A 20,856-nucleotide genomic window follows, 5' to 3' on the forward strand; every position below is an offset into this window, starting at 1 on the left:
CCGCTTCCTCCGACGCTGGCTTCCCGCTTCCTTGCTTGCGCGTGGGAGAGATAAGAGACTGTGCGGACGAGCGACGAGCGCGGTTGTTGGCAGAGAAGTGCCCCCCCCCCCCCCCTGCTCCCTCCGGCGCTGGCTTTCCGCTTCCTTGCTTGCGCGTGGGAGATTGAGTGCGTTCGCTCTCCGCGATAGCGCACGTCCCCGCACGCTTCCGCTGGGGCATACGGCGCGCGGCGAAGATTTTATCTATACGGAACCTCACGGCGACGCCGATGGCAGAAATCCGGTTGAAGTGTCCATATAATTGCTATCGCAATAAAATGTTAGGCCTAACGTTAAGAGACAGGAAGAGAGTTGTGTGGATCAGAGAACAAACAGGGATAGCCGATATTCTAGCTGACATTAAGCGGAAAAAGTGGAGCTGGGCAGGCCCTGTAATGCGTAGGATGGCTAACCGGTAGACCATTAGAGTTACAGAATAAATACCAAGAGAAGGGAAGCGCAGTCGTGGACGGCAGAAAACTACGTGGAGTGATGAAGTTAGGAAACGCGCAGGCGCAAGTTGGAATCAGCTAGCGCAAGACAGGGGTAATTGGAGATTGCAGGGAGAGGCCTTCGTCCTGCAGTGGACATAAATATAGGCTGATAATGATGATGATGGTGATGATCTCAACAACCTTCGGTTTGTAGATGACAGAGTCGTGTTCAGCAAAAATGGGGTCGAATTGCAACAAATGATTGAGCACCTTAGCCAAGTAAATTTGAGAGAAGGGTTCAAAATTATTAGGCACAATACAAGTTAATGTTTGATAGCCTGGCAAGTATCGAACAATTCACGACCGGCAGTCAGCCTCTAGAAGTGGTGCAGGAGTACGATTATCTTGAGCACTTACTCACAGGAGACCCTGATTATGAAAACAAATCACACGCCTGTGCGGCACACGCAGCACAGTGACAGCGTAAGCTGGTTGAGCGGCGCAAGAGTAGCACCAATTTTGGCACCACGCACAAGAAGGTCTTCGCGGCAAAGTGTCTTCGCCTCGATTTGGACGAGAACGATCTGAACTGTCCGCCCGGCGACGGTGAGCTGCGGTTTCAATGCTCTCTGCACAGCAGTTTGAGCCCGATGATGCCTGGTTGTAGCCGCGCACGTAGCTCTAGGATTCGCTTCTTCATCAGCGGCTCGTACCTTGCGAGGAGACGCCATAACGTGTACCGAAGAGCTACCCAGAATACGTGGCGCACATCTAACACGGGGATAGCGTTGATTGCGCACCTAGTCTGAATCGCATTGCGTCTGAATCGCATCTCATCGCACGCGGCGGTTGCAGGCACGTTAACTAGATGGCGCCACGATACTGTCGGAGGCTGGGTCGTCTGCGCGTGCGCGCCTGCCTAGGCTCGCCAGCGCAGAGGCGCAGGGCGCGTATAAAGGGAATGTTTCTTCTGCCTGATAGCATGCGCTTGCGTGGCTCCGTGGTAAAGTATCGGACTCCCACGCAGCGGGCCTGGTTTCGATCGCGGCGGAGAGCGGGTACTTTTTTGCGCATTTCCCGCGATAGCGGCTACGGGGTGGCGGCGGCGGCATCATCGCGACCAGAAACGGCAATGGAAATGAGCCTATAAGAGCTTGCGCTCGTAAAAAAAGTTACAGAAGTATAAAAATGAGTTTGAGCGCATGCGGCAGACGTTACTAAATAATGACGGGAGCTTACCACTAGCCTTGTAAAGAAAAGTGTAGAATCATTGCATTTTACCGTTACTAACATATCGGCAGAAACTTGGAGGTTGACAAAAATCATTGAAAACAACAAGTTAAGGACCACGTAGCAAGCGATAGAACGAAAAATGTTAGGCGTAACGCTGAGTCAGGAGGAAAGTGTTGTGAATCAGAGCAAACGGGGGTAGCCGACGTTCTAGTTGATAATAACCTGGGCAGGCCGTGTAATACGTAGGGCAGATAACCAGTGGTACATGAAAGAGTTAAGAGTTAGGAAGTTAATTGGATGCCAAGGGAAGCTAACGACAGAAAATCAGGTGGGAGGACGAACTGAGGAAATTTGCACGCACAGCTTGGAATCCGCTAGTGCAAGACGGGTAACTGCGCACCACTGGGAGAAGCCTTCGTTCTGCAGTTGACAAAAAAAATGGGCTGATGATGAATCAAAGGAGAGGCTGGCGGCTTTACTAACGCCGGCTGCTCTAATTCGCCGGGCAAGCACAAAAAATTCTACAAAGAGACTGAAAAAACACTTGAGACAGTCAAATATAGCACGAACGCTTGCGTAGTTCCACCCACGAGTACAGTAAGGCACAGAAGCGAGTTAAACGGCATGAAGAGACTCACAGAGTTCCACAAACAAATGGAAGTGCTCTAAATAGGTCTCAAAACATGCTCATTCGTTCAGATTCGTGGAGGGCTGGCGTATCTACGCGTAATTACAATGCAAGACACCTAACAGCGTACGTATGGAAAAAAATAAATAGTCACCGCAACCACGCACATTTATAGTATGGGCCCAATATTTTGAACTGTAACGGTTATGACACCGTAGCGAACGCGTAAAATATGGTCTCTTGACAGGGATGGCGCCGCTATGTAGGAGCGGTGTAGCCAAGTACTACATCGTGGCACTAACGAGCGCCGACAGTGAGCGCTTCGGTAATCTCCGTGTAGCGGAGACTCCAACGAGGTGTAGCTTGGTGTAAGCGGTGTAGGCTCAGTTGCCGCACACGGTTTACCTTTAGCGTCGGATTAGTCTGTGACGCCTCGTCGCCTACGGATTTCAGCTTCAACGTGTCTCACCAGTGCTTACACTCTGCCTACTGCTTCGCTTGCGATGGCACCAACTAAGAAAACTGCTGCGATAAGAGGCGCAGAAAGGCAATGACGTCGATGGGCGCACCTCGCTTTTGTCCGGCGATAGACATGCCAGCGTGAAGCATAACGCCTTCGCGCGTTCGCGACGCAAGCTGCGAACACTGCAACTTGCATTCCTGAAGCTGTGCGCGTCGCAACTCAACTGGCTGTCCAAGACACTATGGGGCCGGGCCAAAATGCTCGTACCTTCTCTGAAGTGACTCGGCAGCAGGACGCCGCTCGCCAATAGGACGCTGCGGGCCAAGCAACCCTGCAATGCGATCGCCGACCCGCAATCACCAATTTTGCCTGTGTGGCAATTGTCGAGGATGTCTGTGCAGTCGTAGGGGGCCGCTGATGGCTGCTTGCAAACTAAATATGCACGTACAATAAACGTGCAACAGTTTCTGTGAAGACACGTTTCACTTTCGTGTTCTACCGATTGCTATATGAAAGAGGGATAAACCATATTTTTAAGACAGGTTGGGAGGATCGTATCACCAGATTTAATGACATCACACAACACTACAAATTGCAAAGGTGCATTTTCTCACCACCTTACCAAAAGCTGAGCAAAAAGCAGTCTGTCGAATGGCGGCAATTACAGACCAGAACTTATCCGAACCCGGCGATCTCACATCTCATTTACCCAGACATGTGCAAGACATATAAATGCAAAAACTGTGGTTCTAGAGCCAATCTGGAACATATGCTATGGGAATGTCGAGGCATAACAAACAATAATGGGAATGCGGCCTCTCGCGATCGCCTCCGCGTGCGCTGGGAGACTGTGTTGCTCAGCTCTGCCCTTGACGATCAACTTTGGGCTGTCCAGCGGGCCGAGGAAGCCGCCAGGGCTCAAGAGCTCCTGGCCGTCACCTAGGCGGGACCATGTCCCCGTCCCACAAACTCGCAGGGCCTTTAAATAAAGTTATTTGACGACTGACTGACTGACTGAAGTTGCCAAAACCTTTGAAATGTCGCCGACGGATCCTAATCGTCGGCGCTCGATTTCCGTCCGCAAGCGTTCTTCCTAACATAGTCCGACGCTGTTGGCAAGGAAGTGCACGGTCCCGCTAGCAGCGTGTTGCGGATACAGAACGCCGAAAATGAAGACATGGCCGGACACGAACCATGCGCTTTGCCGACTGCCGCTAGCACAAATATGGGTGCTGCGTCCTATTTCTAACCATTCTTTTCATGCTCTGTGTTGCCTATCATGATGCAAAAATGGCCGTGGACGACTTGAAATTGTGTACTCCGCCACTCTGCACATGCGAGTTAGGAATAAAATGGCGGACAATTCTGGCTCCAAGAACGAGGCGGCGCCGGAGCGCCGAAAGAGGTCGCTATACTCAGCAATTTAAATCAACCGTATCCAGGGAATTTAGTCGGATACCTTTCTCAGCCTTAATCATAGAGGAAGGAAATAACTAGAAGGGAGCATTACGCCACGCAGCCAGCCTTGGCCAGCGAACGCTCCGTGAAGCGGGCACTTTGCTCGTGTCCATGGCTCCTGCTTTTCTCAATGTCAGCGCAACACCTGACCTCTTGCGTCGACATTACGGGGCAAGAATCGAGTTTGGTGCCCGTAGGTTTTTAATAAATGCGTGCTTGTTCGGGGGCCCGACCCGCGGCAGAAGAGGCGAACGCCGTATCCAAGAACTATTCGGCGATATTACAACACTACAGGCTCGAGTGCCGGGCGTATCCTCCACCGCACCCAAAACTCGGCAGAGAAGAAATGGTGAGTCTCAGACGCCTACAAAGCAATATGTACGCTCACGGAATAATAATGCACTGACTCTACCCGATGCTCCGCGGCTACCTCTGCCGACTCTGCAACGTTCCCAACACCCTGGCACACTTGCTCCTGGAATGCCCGTGGCATGAAGACAGCAAAACGCAGCCGGAAATGGAAGCGAACCGAGCACCACAATAAAACGAAAACCACCTCGTCGAAACGCGGGAGACCAAGCTCGCCCTCGGGGACCGGAAGGCCAACGCCAACTCGTCGCCAGGGCCAAGAGGGCAGTCGAAGCCAGAGGGTTCCTGGACTAAGGAACCTTCTCACCTCAGGGTGATACCGGGCCTCGCTCGGGACACTGTTTCACTAATGAACGTTTCTTTTTCTCTCTCTCTTGTTCGTGGGCATTTAGGGGGCCCTTCCGCAGCACTGCCTGCAGAGTGGGAGCCCTAAAATTTACCCCGCGTTCTGACGGGACTATTACGTGTTGGGCCGACACGCTTGGCTTCAATCGCGTTGCGCGATGCTCCCTCTTAACCTTTTCGTTCCTCCATGGCTTCGAAATCGCCGTGTGGAGTGAAGGAAACAAAACTTTGGCCTTCACCTCCAGGATTGTAACTCATGCGCCTGCGGTGATGTGCATGTAAGAGTGGGACACGCGAGTTAATGTGCCCTTGCGTGCTATTTTCTTCCGTGTTATCTATTAAACAAGTAAAGAGGGTGTATGTACAGGAACTGTGTACAGTATTGGAGCATCGCATGATTATATTTCATGGCAAGGTAAGCATGCAGCAAATATAGAAAACTAATCGACAAATGAGCGAGTCAATGCGCGGAAAGCTGGAAAGAAGTAAATCTAGACGTCTAATCGAAAGTGGACACAAATGTGCCTCAAAATCATGTTCATATTAAATAGCTTTAGGTGCTTAATCATCTGAGTGAAATGTACTTATGAGGAAACCATGAACCATTATTACAGCACTTCCGTCTCGCCTAAGAATATTCACCGGTGCAACCTGATATTGGATACTGTGAGAATTTAAATCAAACTAATTCTACAAAAAACACCCTGTATATTGTTCTTCATATACCTTTGCATTACCGCGTGGTTTTGACGCTTCGCAGGAATCTGCATCCAACACACACCCTTGGGGTTATCGCGTCTAGGCATGTACTTCGAAGGCTACGGCACGCAGAACTGTAGCATACGAAGGCGATATAGGGTGCATCTGAAATACTTTCTTAAGAAGATCCTGGTAAAGGCAGTGCAAGCCTGGTTTTGTCGCAGTAAATCAGCTCAGAGCGTCAGCATACATTGTAGTTTATTATCTATTTATTTATCTATAATTTAAAGGTAGGTGCACATCATATTTTTGAATACAAATTGAATAGAAATAGAAAGTACCTGATATCGAATCCTATATCGAATAGTAGAACACAGAGGCATATAACTACAGCAGGAACATTTATTTCGTTGTAGTTGGCTACCGCGCATGTATTGACTAGTAAAAGAAATAACAGCTGAATATTACAGATAATTAGGATCAGTTTTGAACAAGACGACGCTTATTGTTAATTTAAAAAATGCATGGATAGCCTCTCAACATCGTTAGAGCCTTCTATCATGTAATTAGTAACAACTTGATGAGGGCTAGTTGGTTCATAGTTGAGCGAAGCTATGAAGTAACAGCGCGTAATAAACAAAGACGAGAAAGGAACGAAGACCACAGGACAAGCGCTGACTGCCAACTGAATGTTTATTACAAGAAAACCAGCCTTTTTATACATACTCAAAATACATACATACATACATACATAGATACATACATACATACATACATACATACATACATACATACATACATACATACATACATACATACATACATACATACATACATACATGCATGCATGCATACATACATACATACATACATACATACATACTCAAATACAAACTATCATGTAAGTTTTTCAAGAAAGAGTGGCTGCTGTATGATTATATCCAAAAAATTAACACAGTATTGGTCGCTGAAAATGGTACCCAAGTGGAAAAAGAAAAAGCTGCTGAATGACTTGTGCGCCGTATACACGTTTAAAAGGGCCCGTCGCGAAGAAAACAACACTGGTAGTAGCGTAAAAGATAGATCAAATGCATTAAGAGCCAAATACCCGAAATGGCAGACCACAACCGAAATTGAAAGGTTGTCGTGCAGGCTTCCGCTGAAAAACCGCAAAGGAAGCTTGCATTATCCACTTTATTTCTGCAATTTTTCAAAAACGTTTGTCGTTGTTTAACTTAGCAGACGGAGAACAGTAAGCAGACTTTAACGGTCGGTTGGTGTGAAATATTTGGTTTGGTTTGATTATTAGAAAATACCGAGTTCATTTACCAATACGAATAGGAATATTTAGCATTTATTATTCGATTTGTATTCAAAACATCAAATATTCGCGCACCCATAATTTATATCGTCGAGTCTGCTAAGTTAAAGATTGAGGCTGCTACGGTGTTGCTCTTTTATTCTGTGGATATTTAGGCAGAACGCACCTATCGAGGGCTGAGGAACCTAACGATTATGACGCGCTGATATGGGACGTCCTGCTCCTACAGGAGGGTGCCTACCTTGAATGTCCAAAAACTTTGAAATTGCGGTGTGCCATCAACGCCTTCAAAAATAGCACCAGTGCTCGACAGCTATTGTCCAAATGGCGTTACCACTTCCCACTGCAGTTTTCTTTTCACCACTCTGACATGAATTAAAAAAAAAGCTTTATCGAGCCTTTACAAGATGACAAACACATAGACGCCAAAAAACTTATTGGAATCAAGTTATAGTGAAGGGAAAGATGGAAGCGTACAGTGCAGATTTTGTTATGAAATGACAAGAGCCTACCGCGTTACTGGTGCGAAAACCGCATTGCCGTGATTTCTTCAGCGTTTCGCGCTCACAGCCATCCATCATCATCACCATGATCATCACAACGTAATTAATTCCTGTGAATGAGAGAGATGTCTCCCGCAAACCTTCCGTTGCTTTCGTCATATCAATGGAAGCTGCGAACCCTATGACGTCATCACTCCATATCATACACCGCACGCGACTACATTTCACCTACCTCAGTATATGTTTTGCTATGCTTATAGACCAACGGTTATAGTTCTACGTATTACATGACCTTGCATTTCTTCCTCTCAAGTCCACTTCTTCCTATGAAGTTGGGCAGTTAAGTTCACAGTTCTGCAAGCGCAGGTCTTCACGGGTTCACCCTGCTCATGCTTAGATTCGACGCTGTGAGAGGGCCCTTCGGGCACGAACGTGCGTACAGTCGCATCCTAGATATCCCAATTATCACTTTGCAGCCTTCGCTTTCGCCTCTTCCCCTTCCCTCTGAGCAGAGAAGCAGGGTAAATGACCCAGGCCGCCATCTCTGTTTCTTTCCCCAAATTAATTATCCTCTCTCTTTCTCTCTCTTTCTCTCTCCTTTCTTCCACGCCTGCGCAGGCGTCAACAGCTTCGAGGCCCTGCAATCTCCAGAAGTGAACGAGTTCCGGCGCAAGATGCGCTCCTTCTGCAGTAGCATCGCTGACCAACGCGCCGAGTGGCCTCCGCTCGAACAGGTCAAGTACCGGTACCCGGCGCGTGTGGACCGTTGCTCGTCACGCTTTCCTCCACCCCACATGGCCGACAGGGTGTCCGAGGACACCGCATTCGACGCACACATCCTGCTCGAGAGAGGGGTAAGAACAGCACGACATTGTTACTTTTTGAAACTTGATATTTCTGTTATTTCCCGAAAGGGAAAATCAGGAGCCAGCAAGCACAACGCGGATCACCGCGCTTGCTTGCCCGGGCCGTTGTGTCTTGAAAACCATCTGCTACGGGAGACAGAGTCCGCCGTGCGCTGTATTTACGCAGCTTAGTTCGCGTTGACGTGAGAGGCAGCACGAAGGTCAATTCGCTAGCTGCTGGTGCCGCGCTTGCTCACTCAAGCGTTTTGACGGCGAGTTCCCGCGGTCATAAGTGAGATGTGTTCATGTTTGCTTATGCGCGTGTGACACCATGCATAATCATTTAATTAGTATGCCTTTCTTTACAAGTTTATACAGCCGATTATCCTTACATCATATAGCTGTCCATTAATTTGATCGCAATTGATGTGTCGCCTTTCGGGTGAACCTGCGAAATTTCGATACTTTCCTCATGGAGCTCCTGCTTTCTCTGTATTAAATGAGTTATCGCGCTTCCCTCCTACTAAGGACTGTTTCTCGGTACCTCATTGCTGTTGCATTGCGATCGTTTGATCATGATATGAAACACAAGGTTTTCTCTGTAGTAGTCATAGTTTTCAGCCTTTGACATACACTCGCAGCGCCTACTGGCTATGGCGTAGTGCTGTGGAGCTCGACGTCATGGGATCGATGCATGCCGAACAGGCCGCATTTCGATGAGGGCTAAATGCAAAAACGCTCGTTGACTTAGATTTAGGTGCACGTTAAATAATCCCAGGGGGGCAAAACGAATCCCACGGGCACTACTGCACATCCGATATCAGATCTGTAATCGACACGTAAAACCACAGAATTAAATAAACAAATTGACCGTTTCATGTATAGCAGGTCAAGACGGAACATCAGCGAGCGTCATTTACTTGCACATATCCGTAGCCGCCGTCAGATAATTCGTTCAAATTGCAATGTGTGCACGAAGTCTTACATAATAAATTGTTGTAGCCATGATAACAATCGGGTTTCAATGAATGCGTACTTGCGTACCTTCATTTTGGCAGCGGTTCACAAACTATACAAGGCCGCATCAGCTTCGTAGCTTTTTACTTCCGGTTGGCCATCATTGTTCCACAATAGATACAGCTAGAAGCTGCTCTCAAGAGCTTTTGAAGTAGCGCGCGGTGGTTAAAGGGACATTAAAGGCAAATATTATTTCAACGTGGACTGTTAAAATACCATACTAGAAACCTCGAAACGCTTGTTTCGTGCCAAAACAAGACTTATATTAAGAGAAAATTGCGTCTCAATTGTCCGCGTACTTCTAGCGCAATTCAAATCGCCCGCCCGAGCGAGGAGTGGTGACGTCATGGTCATGTAGTGACGTTGTGCTGCCGGTGAGTAAAACTAGAGTGTACTAGAATGGTGGAGTGGGTCAAAACGAAACCTTTTGACCACCCGTGTCGTTATCAAGCGTAACGCCAAAAAGGTAGTTTTCTAAGAATCTAATAGAAGTAGACAATAGTAGCATTTTATTCCGTCTTATAATCCAAAGAAATAATCTTTTGAACACGAGTGGTTGAGTACAAGTGACATTTTTTTTAGGAGTGCCTTCGTCATCAGGTAAGTACCGGAATGTCCCTGGGAAGTCTCTTATCGTGTCCTGCATTTACCTCAATTTCTCGATTATTAAAGCACTGTTCGCGATTATATTGACGCCTTAGACGTTCTAGAGTATTCCTCTAGCACTTTAGCTTGACTTTTTATTTGAGTTTAGTGTCCATTTAAGAGCCCTGGCCTGTCACTTCCATCGTAGTACTAGCGCACTTTTCTTTTACCAGAGCACGCTAAGCGTGAGTACGTCGGTGAGCGCCACCCCGCAGCAGCTGCTGCAGCAGGCCATGCAGAACGCGAGCACGGAGGAACAGTTCTTGTGCCACACGGTCGAGAGCCTCGTGCTCAAGGTGTGTGGTCGAGAGGAGTACCTGCTCGAGGAGCTGCCCCTTCTACAGTACAAGGTACGCTTGCAAATTCCATTGGGTGATCCATCAACGAATGCGCGAATGTGTGAGAGTGATTGAGTGAGTGAGTGAAAGAACTTTATTCTGAGAGTGATTGAGTAAGCGAAGACGTGACTGACGGAAAAAAAGTCAGAGGCCTGCTCGGCACACGCAGCACAGTCGCAGCGTAAGCTGGAGGAGCGGTTCCATAGGAGCTACATTTTCGGCATCACGTACTAGAGGATCTTCGCGGCGAAGTTTCTCGGCGTAGTTTTCATGACAACGACCTTAACTGTCCGCTCGGCGTCGACGGCGAGCTTTGGCTTGTGCTGCTCTTTGCACAGCGGTCTGCTGAGCCGCACGTGGCCTGGTTGCAGGCGCGCGCGTACCTCTTCGATTCGCTTCTTCAGATCTACCTATCTATCTATCTATCTATCTATCTATCTATCTATCTATCTATCTATCTATCTATCTATCTATCTATCTATCTTCTTACACCGTCCAGTGGCCCAAATTGTCTTCCCGCTTGGGTCACTAGGTATTGCTCCTGGTCGTGATGTCGTGGGCTTTCCATTGTCTTCTTTCTACCGTCGCAATATCTTACTCCGGTCATGCCGTCGTCGTAACGCCTTCTACTCTGACCCACTGACCCAAGTTGCTTAATAGCTTGGGCCACAACGTACGGACGTACGGATTCGTGGTCGTGATGCCGTCGTGGTAGTTGCATCACCGTCATTGCACCTTTCTCATCCGACAGTCATGCAGTCGTCGTGACGTCAGCGTCATCATACCGTCCTCATGCATTCGTTATGACACCGACATTGTGATGCCGTCGTGGTCGTTCAATCGCTGTCATTCCAGCTTCGCAATATGACTCCCATCATGCCTCCGTCGTCACGCCTTCTAGCCTGACCCAGTGGCTCAAGTTGTCGTCATACAGCCGTGTTGCAGTCGTTCTCACTCTTCCATAGTGATGCCGTCGTTTTCTTTCAACCATCGTTATTTCACTTTCGTGACTGATTAGCGTCTTGCTGTCGCTCTGTTCGAGGTCCCGATGCCGTCGTGGTCATCGTATCGTCAACTCATCTTTGTCGTCCGACTCTCGTAATCCCATCGTCATCACGCCATCATGGTCACGCAGTCGTCGCCATTCTGCTGTCGTAACGCTGTTGCTTTATCGTTGCCATCACTTGAGTAAACTTATGCCATGGTCGATCGTCATGCCATCGTCAGCATAACGCCTTCGTCGTTCCAACGGCGTCACTCTTTCTTCATCTTTGTGTTGTGATCAAACTGTCCTCATTCAATCATGATTATGCCGCCCTTTCCATGCCATCATCGCCAGACAGTCGCTATCATGCCTCCATTGTCAGACCGTCGTCGTAATGGCGTCGTAGTAAAGCCCGTCCGCGTCCCTCCGGTTTCTTCATCCGACTCTGGTCGTTCCATTATCGTCGTGCCATCTTCGCAGTACTGGTTTTGTGATACAGTCAACGTCACGCGATTGTCATCACTCACACGTCGTCATTCTATTGTCCTCATACCGTTGTCATCTCATAGTTGTCACTGCATGTTCGTCATATATTCGTCTTCATGCATTCGTTGTCATACCGTCGTCGGCACGTCATCATCGTCGTGCAGTCCGCGTCATCTCATTATCCTCATGCCATCGTCATCACGTTCTTGTCGTTATGACATCGTCGTAATTTCAATATCGACCTTTTATTGCAGTCATGCGGTCGTCTAACGTTAAACGCCTTTGTGGTTCAGTTGATATCATTTCTTCTTCGTCATTTCGTCGTCACTGCGTTGGCGTCATAGAGTCGTCGACATGACTCCATCCTTTAGGGCGACCTTTGGCAATCGAGTACAATAGCAAAGTAAGATTATATCGGAGTATGTAGCATTTAGCTGAAGCAACAAAAGTCTCAATTATCACTAGACGTGTCAACTGTGAATTCAAGAATATGTTCCTTCGCTACATCGCTCGATTGCTTTCGCATTACCGTGAACAGTCATCGTGAGATGAGTTGGTTTTGGTTTGGTTGGTAACATCTTTATTGTGAGATGAGTTCTGCCGCAATGTTTTGCTTTTAGCTTCTTGCCCATATCTCCTGACTCCTTGACGCGCTGTATTAAGCTTGTAATGCAGTACTTAGTCGCCTAATCTTCAACACAAGTTTGTTGAAAGCGCGCGCGATGAATCTAATAGGAACCGTTCGAGTGTATTCCCTAGATAACGTTCTTTGTGGAACCGTAAGTTCATGATTATGGTTGTTGTGCGGGCGGTGAACCAGAAATGCTTACAGTGAGCTGAAACAAAGCTTAAGAAATTGAAGCGCGATGAAGCTATTACGGTGTTTGAGAACGCTAACCAAGTAAGCACAAGGACTCGGTAAATTTGATCAGCCAAGTCGATAATTTGAAGCAAGGACTTCGTCGAGATTGAGCTTCTTCCTCTAGCGAAATACGAGCGGTATCTTTTGAGGCGAAGTTGTACACCATCGCCAAGAGCGACGTCGCAGAACTAAAATATTTGATCCAGCTTTTGTACCTCAAGCGTTGTCGTGCCTTGGCACGACAACGCTTGAGGTACAAAAGCCGGATGGTCCTGCCGTTTGCTAAATAAGAGGGTTAATTGTATGGGTTAATTGGGCATTCCACTTTCGTGACTTAACAATCGTGACTGATGAAATTCAACTACTAAATAAAAAGAAAGCTTTTGCACAATCGGAAAACTAAACATTTCTATGTCCTCTGAGAAGGCTTTCTCCTTTGATAAGTGGGGCAGTGCTGTGTTACTAGAATCACAGCGGCAAACATGCCGTGCTAGCTCGGCCATTCGCACACCTTGAATAATCTTACCGCATAAAGTATGGCAAACCGGAGGAGGAGGAGGAAACAACTTTATTTTGTTAATTTAGCTTAGTGAGGGATGGCTACCAGGTGATGCCGTGCAGCCACCTTCTCGGTTCTTTTGATGGCCCGAAGTTGAACCTCCAGGTTCGGGTTCATAAGTATTGCTTCCCACGCTTCAGGCGAGGGAGCGGCCAGGAGATCTGGTGGGGCGGGGGATCTTCTCTGCAGTCCCAAACAATATGATTTAAGGAGGCTATGGACCCACATACTGAGTAGTGTGGGTCTGTCAATTCAGGATAAAAGTGTGCGTATATTTGTGGGCTGGGAAAGGAGTGCGTTTGGAGTCGGTGCCAGGTGACCTCTTGTCCCTTGGTGAGCTTGGGATGAGGTGGGATTTTTTTTTTTCGTCTTGCGAGGCGGCAGTATTGGGCAATATCATGGTATGTGGTTAGTGGATCGCTGACCGGCTGCTGCAGCGAGGGCAATGGCCGCCTCTTCTGCCTCCGCCGAGTTGAGGGCACGAACACAACAGGCCGTCCTTATTGGTGTTGCTCGGGATGTAAATTGGTTGTTGTCATTGTTGTTGATGATCTTGGGGAGGCTAATTACGCTGATTGCGTACGTGTCACAGACGGGTCACAGACGGGACCCACCGCTAGGCTGACGAATCCTCGAGCACACTGGTGGGGCGCCTCGTTCCCCGGGTTCCCTGCGTGAGCCTGGACTCATATCAATTCAATTGGGGTGGGTTCTTCTTCACTATCTTGTTGTTTAGGGGAGAGTGGGGGATGCAGTATTCGTAGCGTGGCTGGGGCCACGATTCGACGTGCAAAGTTGGATATGGTGGTCTTTGAGTCGGTGATTATAGTTGTAAATCCGGCTGCTGCAGCGAGGGCAATGGCCGCCTCTTCTGCCTCCGCCGAGTTGAGGGCACGAACACAACAGGCCGTCCTTATTGGTGTTGCTCGGGGCGTAAATTGGTTGTTGTCATTGTTGATGATGATCTTGGGGCGGCTAATTACGCTGATTGCGTACGTGTTATGTGGCAAGGAATATTGAGCAGCGTCGACGTATGCTGCTTTGGAGTTACACCCGTGGGTTTTATGCAGGGCTTGAGCTTTTGCTTTTCGTCTGCCGTCGTGATGACCTGCCAGCATGTTCTTTGGCAGTGGCTTGATGATGAACCTTTTTCTGATGTTGGGGGGTATGGTGGCAGGATCGTTGTGCGTTGTAGATACTCTGTGCCCGATGCGGTCCATGATCCAACTTGCTTCCCTGTAGTCGGTGAATGTGCGCCATGCGGCGTGCTTCCAGAATAGGGAGAACAAAGAATACAGTGAGGCTCCAAAAGAATCAGCAACAGTTGCAACAACCAAAAGAAAATTAAATGTCAGTGATCTGTCCCTGGGTCAATAGAAAGCTTCATCATCGCCAACGGAAACCCGCGGCTCTCTTTTCGTTGCGAGAATAAGAAGAAAAGTGAAGGTAGAGAAACTAGGAAGGCACAAAGCGTGAAGATAAATTGCTGAGGGTGGTTGCTATTTTAATCCGCGAAAAACAAAAGCGTTTCCCTGGTTAAGTATGGGAAGCTGGTTTTTGCATAAATGAGAGGCTAAATGAGCAGAGGAATAACGTGGGAAAGGCAGTAAAGAGGCATTTATGAATGCGCTGCCAAGACTGAGGGTGCGAGTGACCGTTTCAAAACACCGAAATAGGACACAGGCGTAAAGATGAAGTCACGCGGCTCCATGTTAAAGCCGGAAGTATCCTGTCATTCGGTGACATGTGTGTAAGCACGCCGGTGACATGCATGTAAGTGCCTCGAGCTGCCAGTCACGCGGCAATATTCTGGGCATTCGCGGGCTTAATTCACGCTCGGAAAAATACTGTTATGTAGCACGTATTAGCGACAGAAAGCTGCATCGGGAGTCTTTCATGTTGCTGTACAATTTTCTGATTGACACTTTTAATCTAATTATAATATTCGAGAGGCTGATTACTTAAATGATTAAGACTAATTATGTAAATAGGCGGAATACAAAAAATAATCTGAGTATCTCCAAGCGACGGTACGCAACATTACGTTGGTTCTGTCCAGTTACGTGGCATTTGCATGTGTTTAAATTTTGGTGCATAATAGTTGGGACAACTTGCCCAACTATAGTAAAATGTAAGAATCACTCTGGCCCCGGAGGTGCAACTTCTGAGAAAAGAGTGCCACATACGTTGTTTCCCTAGAAATATATCGCGCAGTAACACCGCATGTCGTACCCCTTTTGTCTGAAATTATACATGCATGTATATTACGCCAGCACTGTTCAGCAATAAATAGGGAGACTTTGGCGGCCTCATGGTTCGCGCTCGGTCGGTTTCCGCTGATGCTTGACCGTTTTAGCGGTCCTTTGTTAAGTGACATGCAAGCGCTAATTAAAAGAACACTCTGGTTAAATTTTCCTACCCCTTAGCGTATGGAGTTGTGAATGTCCTTGGCGTCTCGATCCTATTGACCATCACATTCAATCCACCTTACGATAAGGCTGCACTGCCCATCGGTGCCGCCAGTTGTGCTGCCGCACCCCCCTCACTTTCGCGATACGTTTTCTCGCACAGCGTCGAAAACGCGATTACGCCAGCCCAGCGCAGCCACGTCGTTGAATTGCTTGAAAGTTGTCGTGCATATTTCGGCCTCAGCCTACCTTTTTTGGGGCGCATGTAAGCGGTTGTTGCCCGTATTGACACCGACCACTATGCTCCGCTCCGCAGCGTCCATAGCACTCTTCAGCAGGTGAACGCCGTGTTTTTACGAACGCGTATAGACATGCTGTAACACGGCGGGATTCAGCGCTGCCACAGTCTTAAGACAATCTCTGGTCGAGCCAGTGCAGAAAATCAACGTCTCAATGAGATTTTGTCTAGATTACGGCCGACTAAACAAGATTAAACCCAAAGATGTTTATCCGATATCTCGATTAGGCGAGGCCCTGCTATGCCTTCAGGGAGCAGAATTCTTACCTTCACTGGATCCGCGCTCTGGGTAGTGCCAAGTGCCCGTGGAACTTGGCAGTACTTTAGAAACGGCTTTTTTTTGGCCCCTGAGGGATGATATTATTTGGACGCAATGCTTCTCGGCCTTTGTAGCGCTTCCGCAACTTTCCAGAGAACGATGGGTCCTAAATGGCGCACGCGCCTTTGCTACTTAGTTTGCGTTGTGGTCTTTTCTGCAGATATTTCATCTCATATAGCCCGCCTTGAGCAAGTTGAGCACACCGGCCAGGTTGCAAGAAACCTTAAAAAAAAGAACTAGAATGCCATTTGGCGTTCGTAAGCTCACGATCCTTGGGCACGGCATTTCGAAAGAGGGCACTCTGCCAGACACTGTGAATCTTCGCGTCATTGCTAATTATTTTCAGGACCCCGAATAAGTGTAACCAGATGGTTTTTTTTTAATGTAGCATCAGCGCGGCACTTGACAATGTATATAAAAGGTGTTTTCTTTATTTAGCTGCGACAAATTTCTTAATTACTTGTGGCAGACAGCACAATTCTAACCCTTGAGCTAAATTGTTCGATAAGGTTGACATTTCTTCTATGTAAAATCAATATGCCTAATTACATAGATTAACATATTTGCACTAATTCACTTTTAAATTAAGATCTTTGCGGCCGATATTGGAATTTACGAATTGTAGCAGGCGAGTTCCCAAGGCGTATCCCTTTGGAACCAATTCTCATGACTACACCATGTTCGAGATAATAATAATAATAAGTGTCCGGTGAAATACATTGCCACCTATATTTATGCACTTCAATGCATAAAACAGCGTGTTTTCCTGTGTGTTCTTTTTTGTTTATTTTAAGAGCGGTAAATGGAACAACAGTACATTTTTACCGAAAGTGTGGCGGTGCGTATCTCCGAACCAGTGCCATCCTCAAAATTCGTTCGATATGGCTTGCAAAATCCGCGGTGTGATGACCACGATACGCACGAAATGAGAGGATCCTTGAATAAATGTTTCAGTATCAACTCGCCAGCCATCAGCAATTGGCACGGCTGAATTCCTGCCGAGGGAAAAACGCGACAACAAGCAAGCTTAGGCCGAATGAAATGCAAATTTCGTGCGTGGTCTGGTGGCTGTGAAGCTGTGTGGTTCAATGCACACTTCTAGGGGCAGACGCTACGGAGCAGTGAAATCCGGGCGAAATCTTTCGAATTCGCTGCAGGCAAGGTAGAAACTCTCTTGATCTGAAGTTATGCCACGAGGTGTCTCTTGACGCAATTCATGCCTCTTTTCAGTACGTTCAAGACAAGATCTCGGAAGGCAGACCACCGCAATTTCTGATTGTGCCCATCAGCGATATTCAGAGTAAGTATGAACTAAAACGTTTAGACATTCGGAGATTACGTCGTTCGTACGTAATAAATTTTACTTCGCATATCGCCAGCAAATATAACTGTTTCGTAGCCTACTCGCTGGCGGAGTTTGTAATGACACGAAAATTCAGCACTTTCAGGAGTGTGGATGGCATATTTTTACTTTCCTAAGGATGGTGCGAATACCTATATGCAGTATGTCTGAACCAAGGGGACTCTGATAAGCCACCACGCTGTTATCTAATATTATTTTACAGGGATGAGCACTGACAAGAAAAAGTGTAGCCACCATATTAGCAGGCTGCTATGGTATACTAGGCGTAAAGGACAATAACTTTTTGTTTGGTGCTTGCGCCGCCTTTCTTTCTGCAGTGTTTGTCGCGGTTAACTTTTCTTTTTGAGCTTTTTTTCACTGCACTGTTAGGTCGTTTAGACGTAAAGGACGCGTGTTGTCTGACATTATTCGGTACATGTGTATAGTTTCATGATGGGCTGCTAAGCACGAGGTCGCGGGATTGAATCCCGGCCACGGCGGCCGCATTTCGATGGGGCGAAATGCAGAAAACAGCCGTGCACTTAGATTTAGGTGCACTTTAAGGTTAATCCAGAGTCGCCCACTATGGCGTGCCTAATAATCAGGGGCGCTATAACGTAAAATCATTCCAAATTGTTTTGATTCCAATTTCTGCAATCAGCCTCCACGATTGGTCAAAACATTTTCGGGCCACTCCCAACTTCACCTGTCTGTCACGCGACGCCACGAAAACCGCTATAGCTCCCCATCTAATATAACGTGTATGCACTGATTATGCTTGATTTAACCACACGAAAGAAAAATAATCATTCCTGATTCGACGCCTTTTCACCATTAGCCCTCTGCTATTGGTCCAATGTTTCCGGGCTACGCCCACTTCCCCTGTCTGTCACGCGACGTCACAAAACCGCGAAAACTCACCACGTCAAAGTGACGTGTACGCGAAAAAAAATGCATTAATATGCCGAACAAAATTGAAAACTTTTTCTGAATAGCTACAGACTGCCCCGTTCCGACAGGAATAGAAGATGGCTACCCGCCGATCGCTCAGCTAGGCCCTCGCTACTCGCACCTGCCGGTGAGCATGTATTAATTTGCGTATGATAAACCTTTTTGCGTTGCAGTAAAACGTTATCGAGCCCTTTCGGCATGCATACGACATCGCTTTGCCAACTCTTTCTTGCTGAGGATCTGTTTTAGCGACATTCTTATCCTTCCGTTGCACGCCGCCGCGATTTTCGACCAGCCACCACAAGCCAAGTAAGGCGAAGCGGACCAATGGGAGAAGCCGGCACCACCCTCGTCATGCAGTTATCTAGTTTCACTGTGCTGCCTCGGCCCCAACGAAACCCTTTCCATTAGAGCGTGATCCTCGCCTCTTGTCAGCCAATTAGATAAGAAAAACCGCTGAGTGTAGACAATGTTATTGGTTACAAAAGTGACAAAGGTGACAATAAACGAGTAGAGTGTTTGATTGGGTTGTTCAGACAACGCTGCGGGTCACCGCCAGATGCTTGCGTCGGTGGTTACGTAAATTTGACATCAGGAGTTTGGAATCAAAACAGTTTGCAATCATTTTACGTTATAGTGCCCCAGATGTGGTTTTGGCACGTAAAACCCATAATTAATTTTTTTCTGTACTTGTACTCTGTACTGCAATGGGACCTCGTAGGATTTCAACAATGTTGTCAGCAAAACAAGAATGCTTAATTAAAACAAATTACCGAAAATCACGTATGGGCAGCTTTAAACGAGGGTGCGTTTGCGTAGCTGCTGATGTACGCATGCTTGGTTCACCATGAACTGTGGAGGAAATGCTTTTAAAAGTCCCTAACATGTTTAATAAAACTGAGAGCTGAGAAAAGCAAATAGTACATGTGGCATAGTGTATTCAGGGGGCGTATTCTCGGACGATCACTTTCGGCGATACTATCGTCTTCCCGTGACGCAGTGCTCAACCAGCCAATCAGCTTATCCGGTTTTGCTCAACCAGCCAATAGGCGCGCGCCTGATGGCCGAGGCGATAGTATCGCCGAAAGTAATCGTCCCTGCAATACATACCCAGGTGAAGCTTTGTTTGCCTATTCTCCTAGTTTTGGGGACTCCCGCTAGGGGGCTAAGCAGTGCTGGCGCACTTCGCATGGGCTCCTGCTTTTTTCGGCAATTTTCCGGATACCTGCTTTTATTCATCGAAACTGTGGCATCGACGGAATCGGCAAGAGAAGTGGAACCGGAGGATATCAAGTTTATGAGCGGTACGTGGAATTACCGTCATTTTTTGCCGTTTGAAGGTTTCACGCCGCGCTAACGGAGCTAACCCTACAAGAGTAAGGGGCCAGCCGAACGCGCGTGACCCGTGTCCCGTGGCTCGTGAGCGCTCGTGAGCCGCCGCTCGCTCTCTTCGAGAGCGACTCGGCGCTGCCGCCAAGTATCAATGACTGACGCATCCGACACAGCAAGAACTGCACGGGAACTGAATCAGGAAAATAACAGCGTTGAAATGCATGTGGAGACGATAAAAGAGCAGCAACAACTGGAAGCGGAGTGGACGTATGACGAGAACAGCGGGAAGGCAATAAACATCCAGGAAAAATGGCACACATGGGAGAGGAGAGGAAAGACGACTCAGGTGCATATAAAACCCACAGCCGAGGAAGCAGACCAACAACGAACGCAGCAAGCCGGAGCAACAAAACCTTTTGCGGGAAACATGCCACATTACAGGAAACCGAGACTTCCACCTTTGCCAGTGGACGACACGAAGATCATCTACAGACCAAAGGCGGGATTACAACTCTCCAAATGGACATTGGTGGCAGTGACACATGCCATCGGCCGAGCTAGCAAGTTGTCCCAAAAAGACTTCTATGACAACATCCGGATTCAAGTGCAACATGTCGAGAATATAATCATCGCAAGTACACCAAACAAAGACATAGCGTACGACATGCTTCTCAAGATCACCAACATCCAGCTTGGAGGATCCAATTACGAAGTTAAAGCAAATGTCAAGACACCAGATGGCATCAGCAAGGGCGTAATCTACAACATCCCGCCAGGAACGAGCGAAGAAGAACTACTTCAAGGGCTACGAGTATCCGCAAGATACACGGTTCTCGCAGCACGCATGCTGGGAAGATCGTCAACAGCACTCATCTACTTCGACGGACCGCACGTCCCATACAACATCATATATAAATGCTGTGACTACCGCTGCAAACCATACAGGAAATCCGTGCAATACTGCAGAGCCTGCGGGG

The 20,856-nt window shown here is 47.6% G+C and overlaps 1 protein-coding gene across 1 annotated transcript in view; it reads left to right on the top strand.

Moving 5' to 3' along the window:
• Positions 1-20,856, top strand: part of LOC119445433 (phosphatidylinositol 4,5-bisphosphate 3-kinase catalytic subunit beta isoform) — a 102,730-nt gene that overhangs the window by 15,438 nt on the left and 66,436 nt on the right. The window contains exons 4-6 of the mRNA XM_037709718.2: positions 8,111-8,346; positions 10,173-10,349; positions 17,485-17,554. Coding sequence (XP_037565646.1) covers positions 8,111-8,346; positions 10,173-10,349; positions 17,485-17,554 — 483 coding nt within the window. The remainder of the gene's footprint in view (positions 1-8,110; positions 8,347-10,172; positions 10,350-17,484; positions 17,555-20,856) is intronic.

The sequence above is a fragment of the Dermacentor silvarum genome, chromosome 3 (genome assembly GCF_013339745.2).
Source record: "Dermacentor silvarum isolate Dsil-2018 chromosome 3, BIME_Dsil_1.4, whole genome shotgun sequence".
NCBI classification, from domain to species: Eukaryota; Metazoa; Arthropoda; class Arachnida; order Ixodida; family Ixodidae; genus Dermacentor; species Dermacentor silvarum.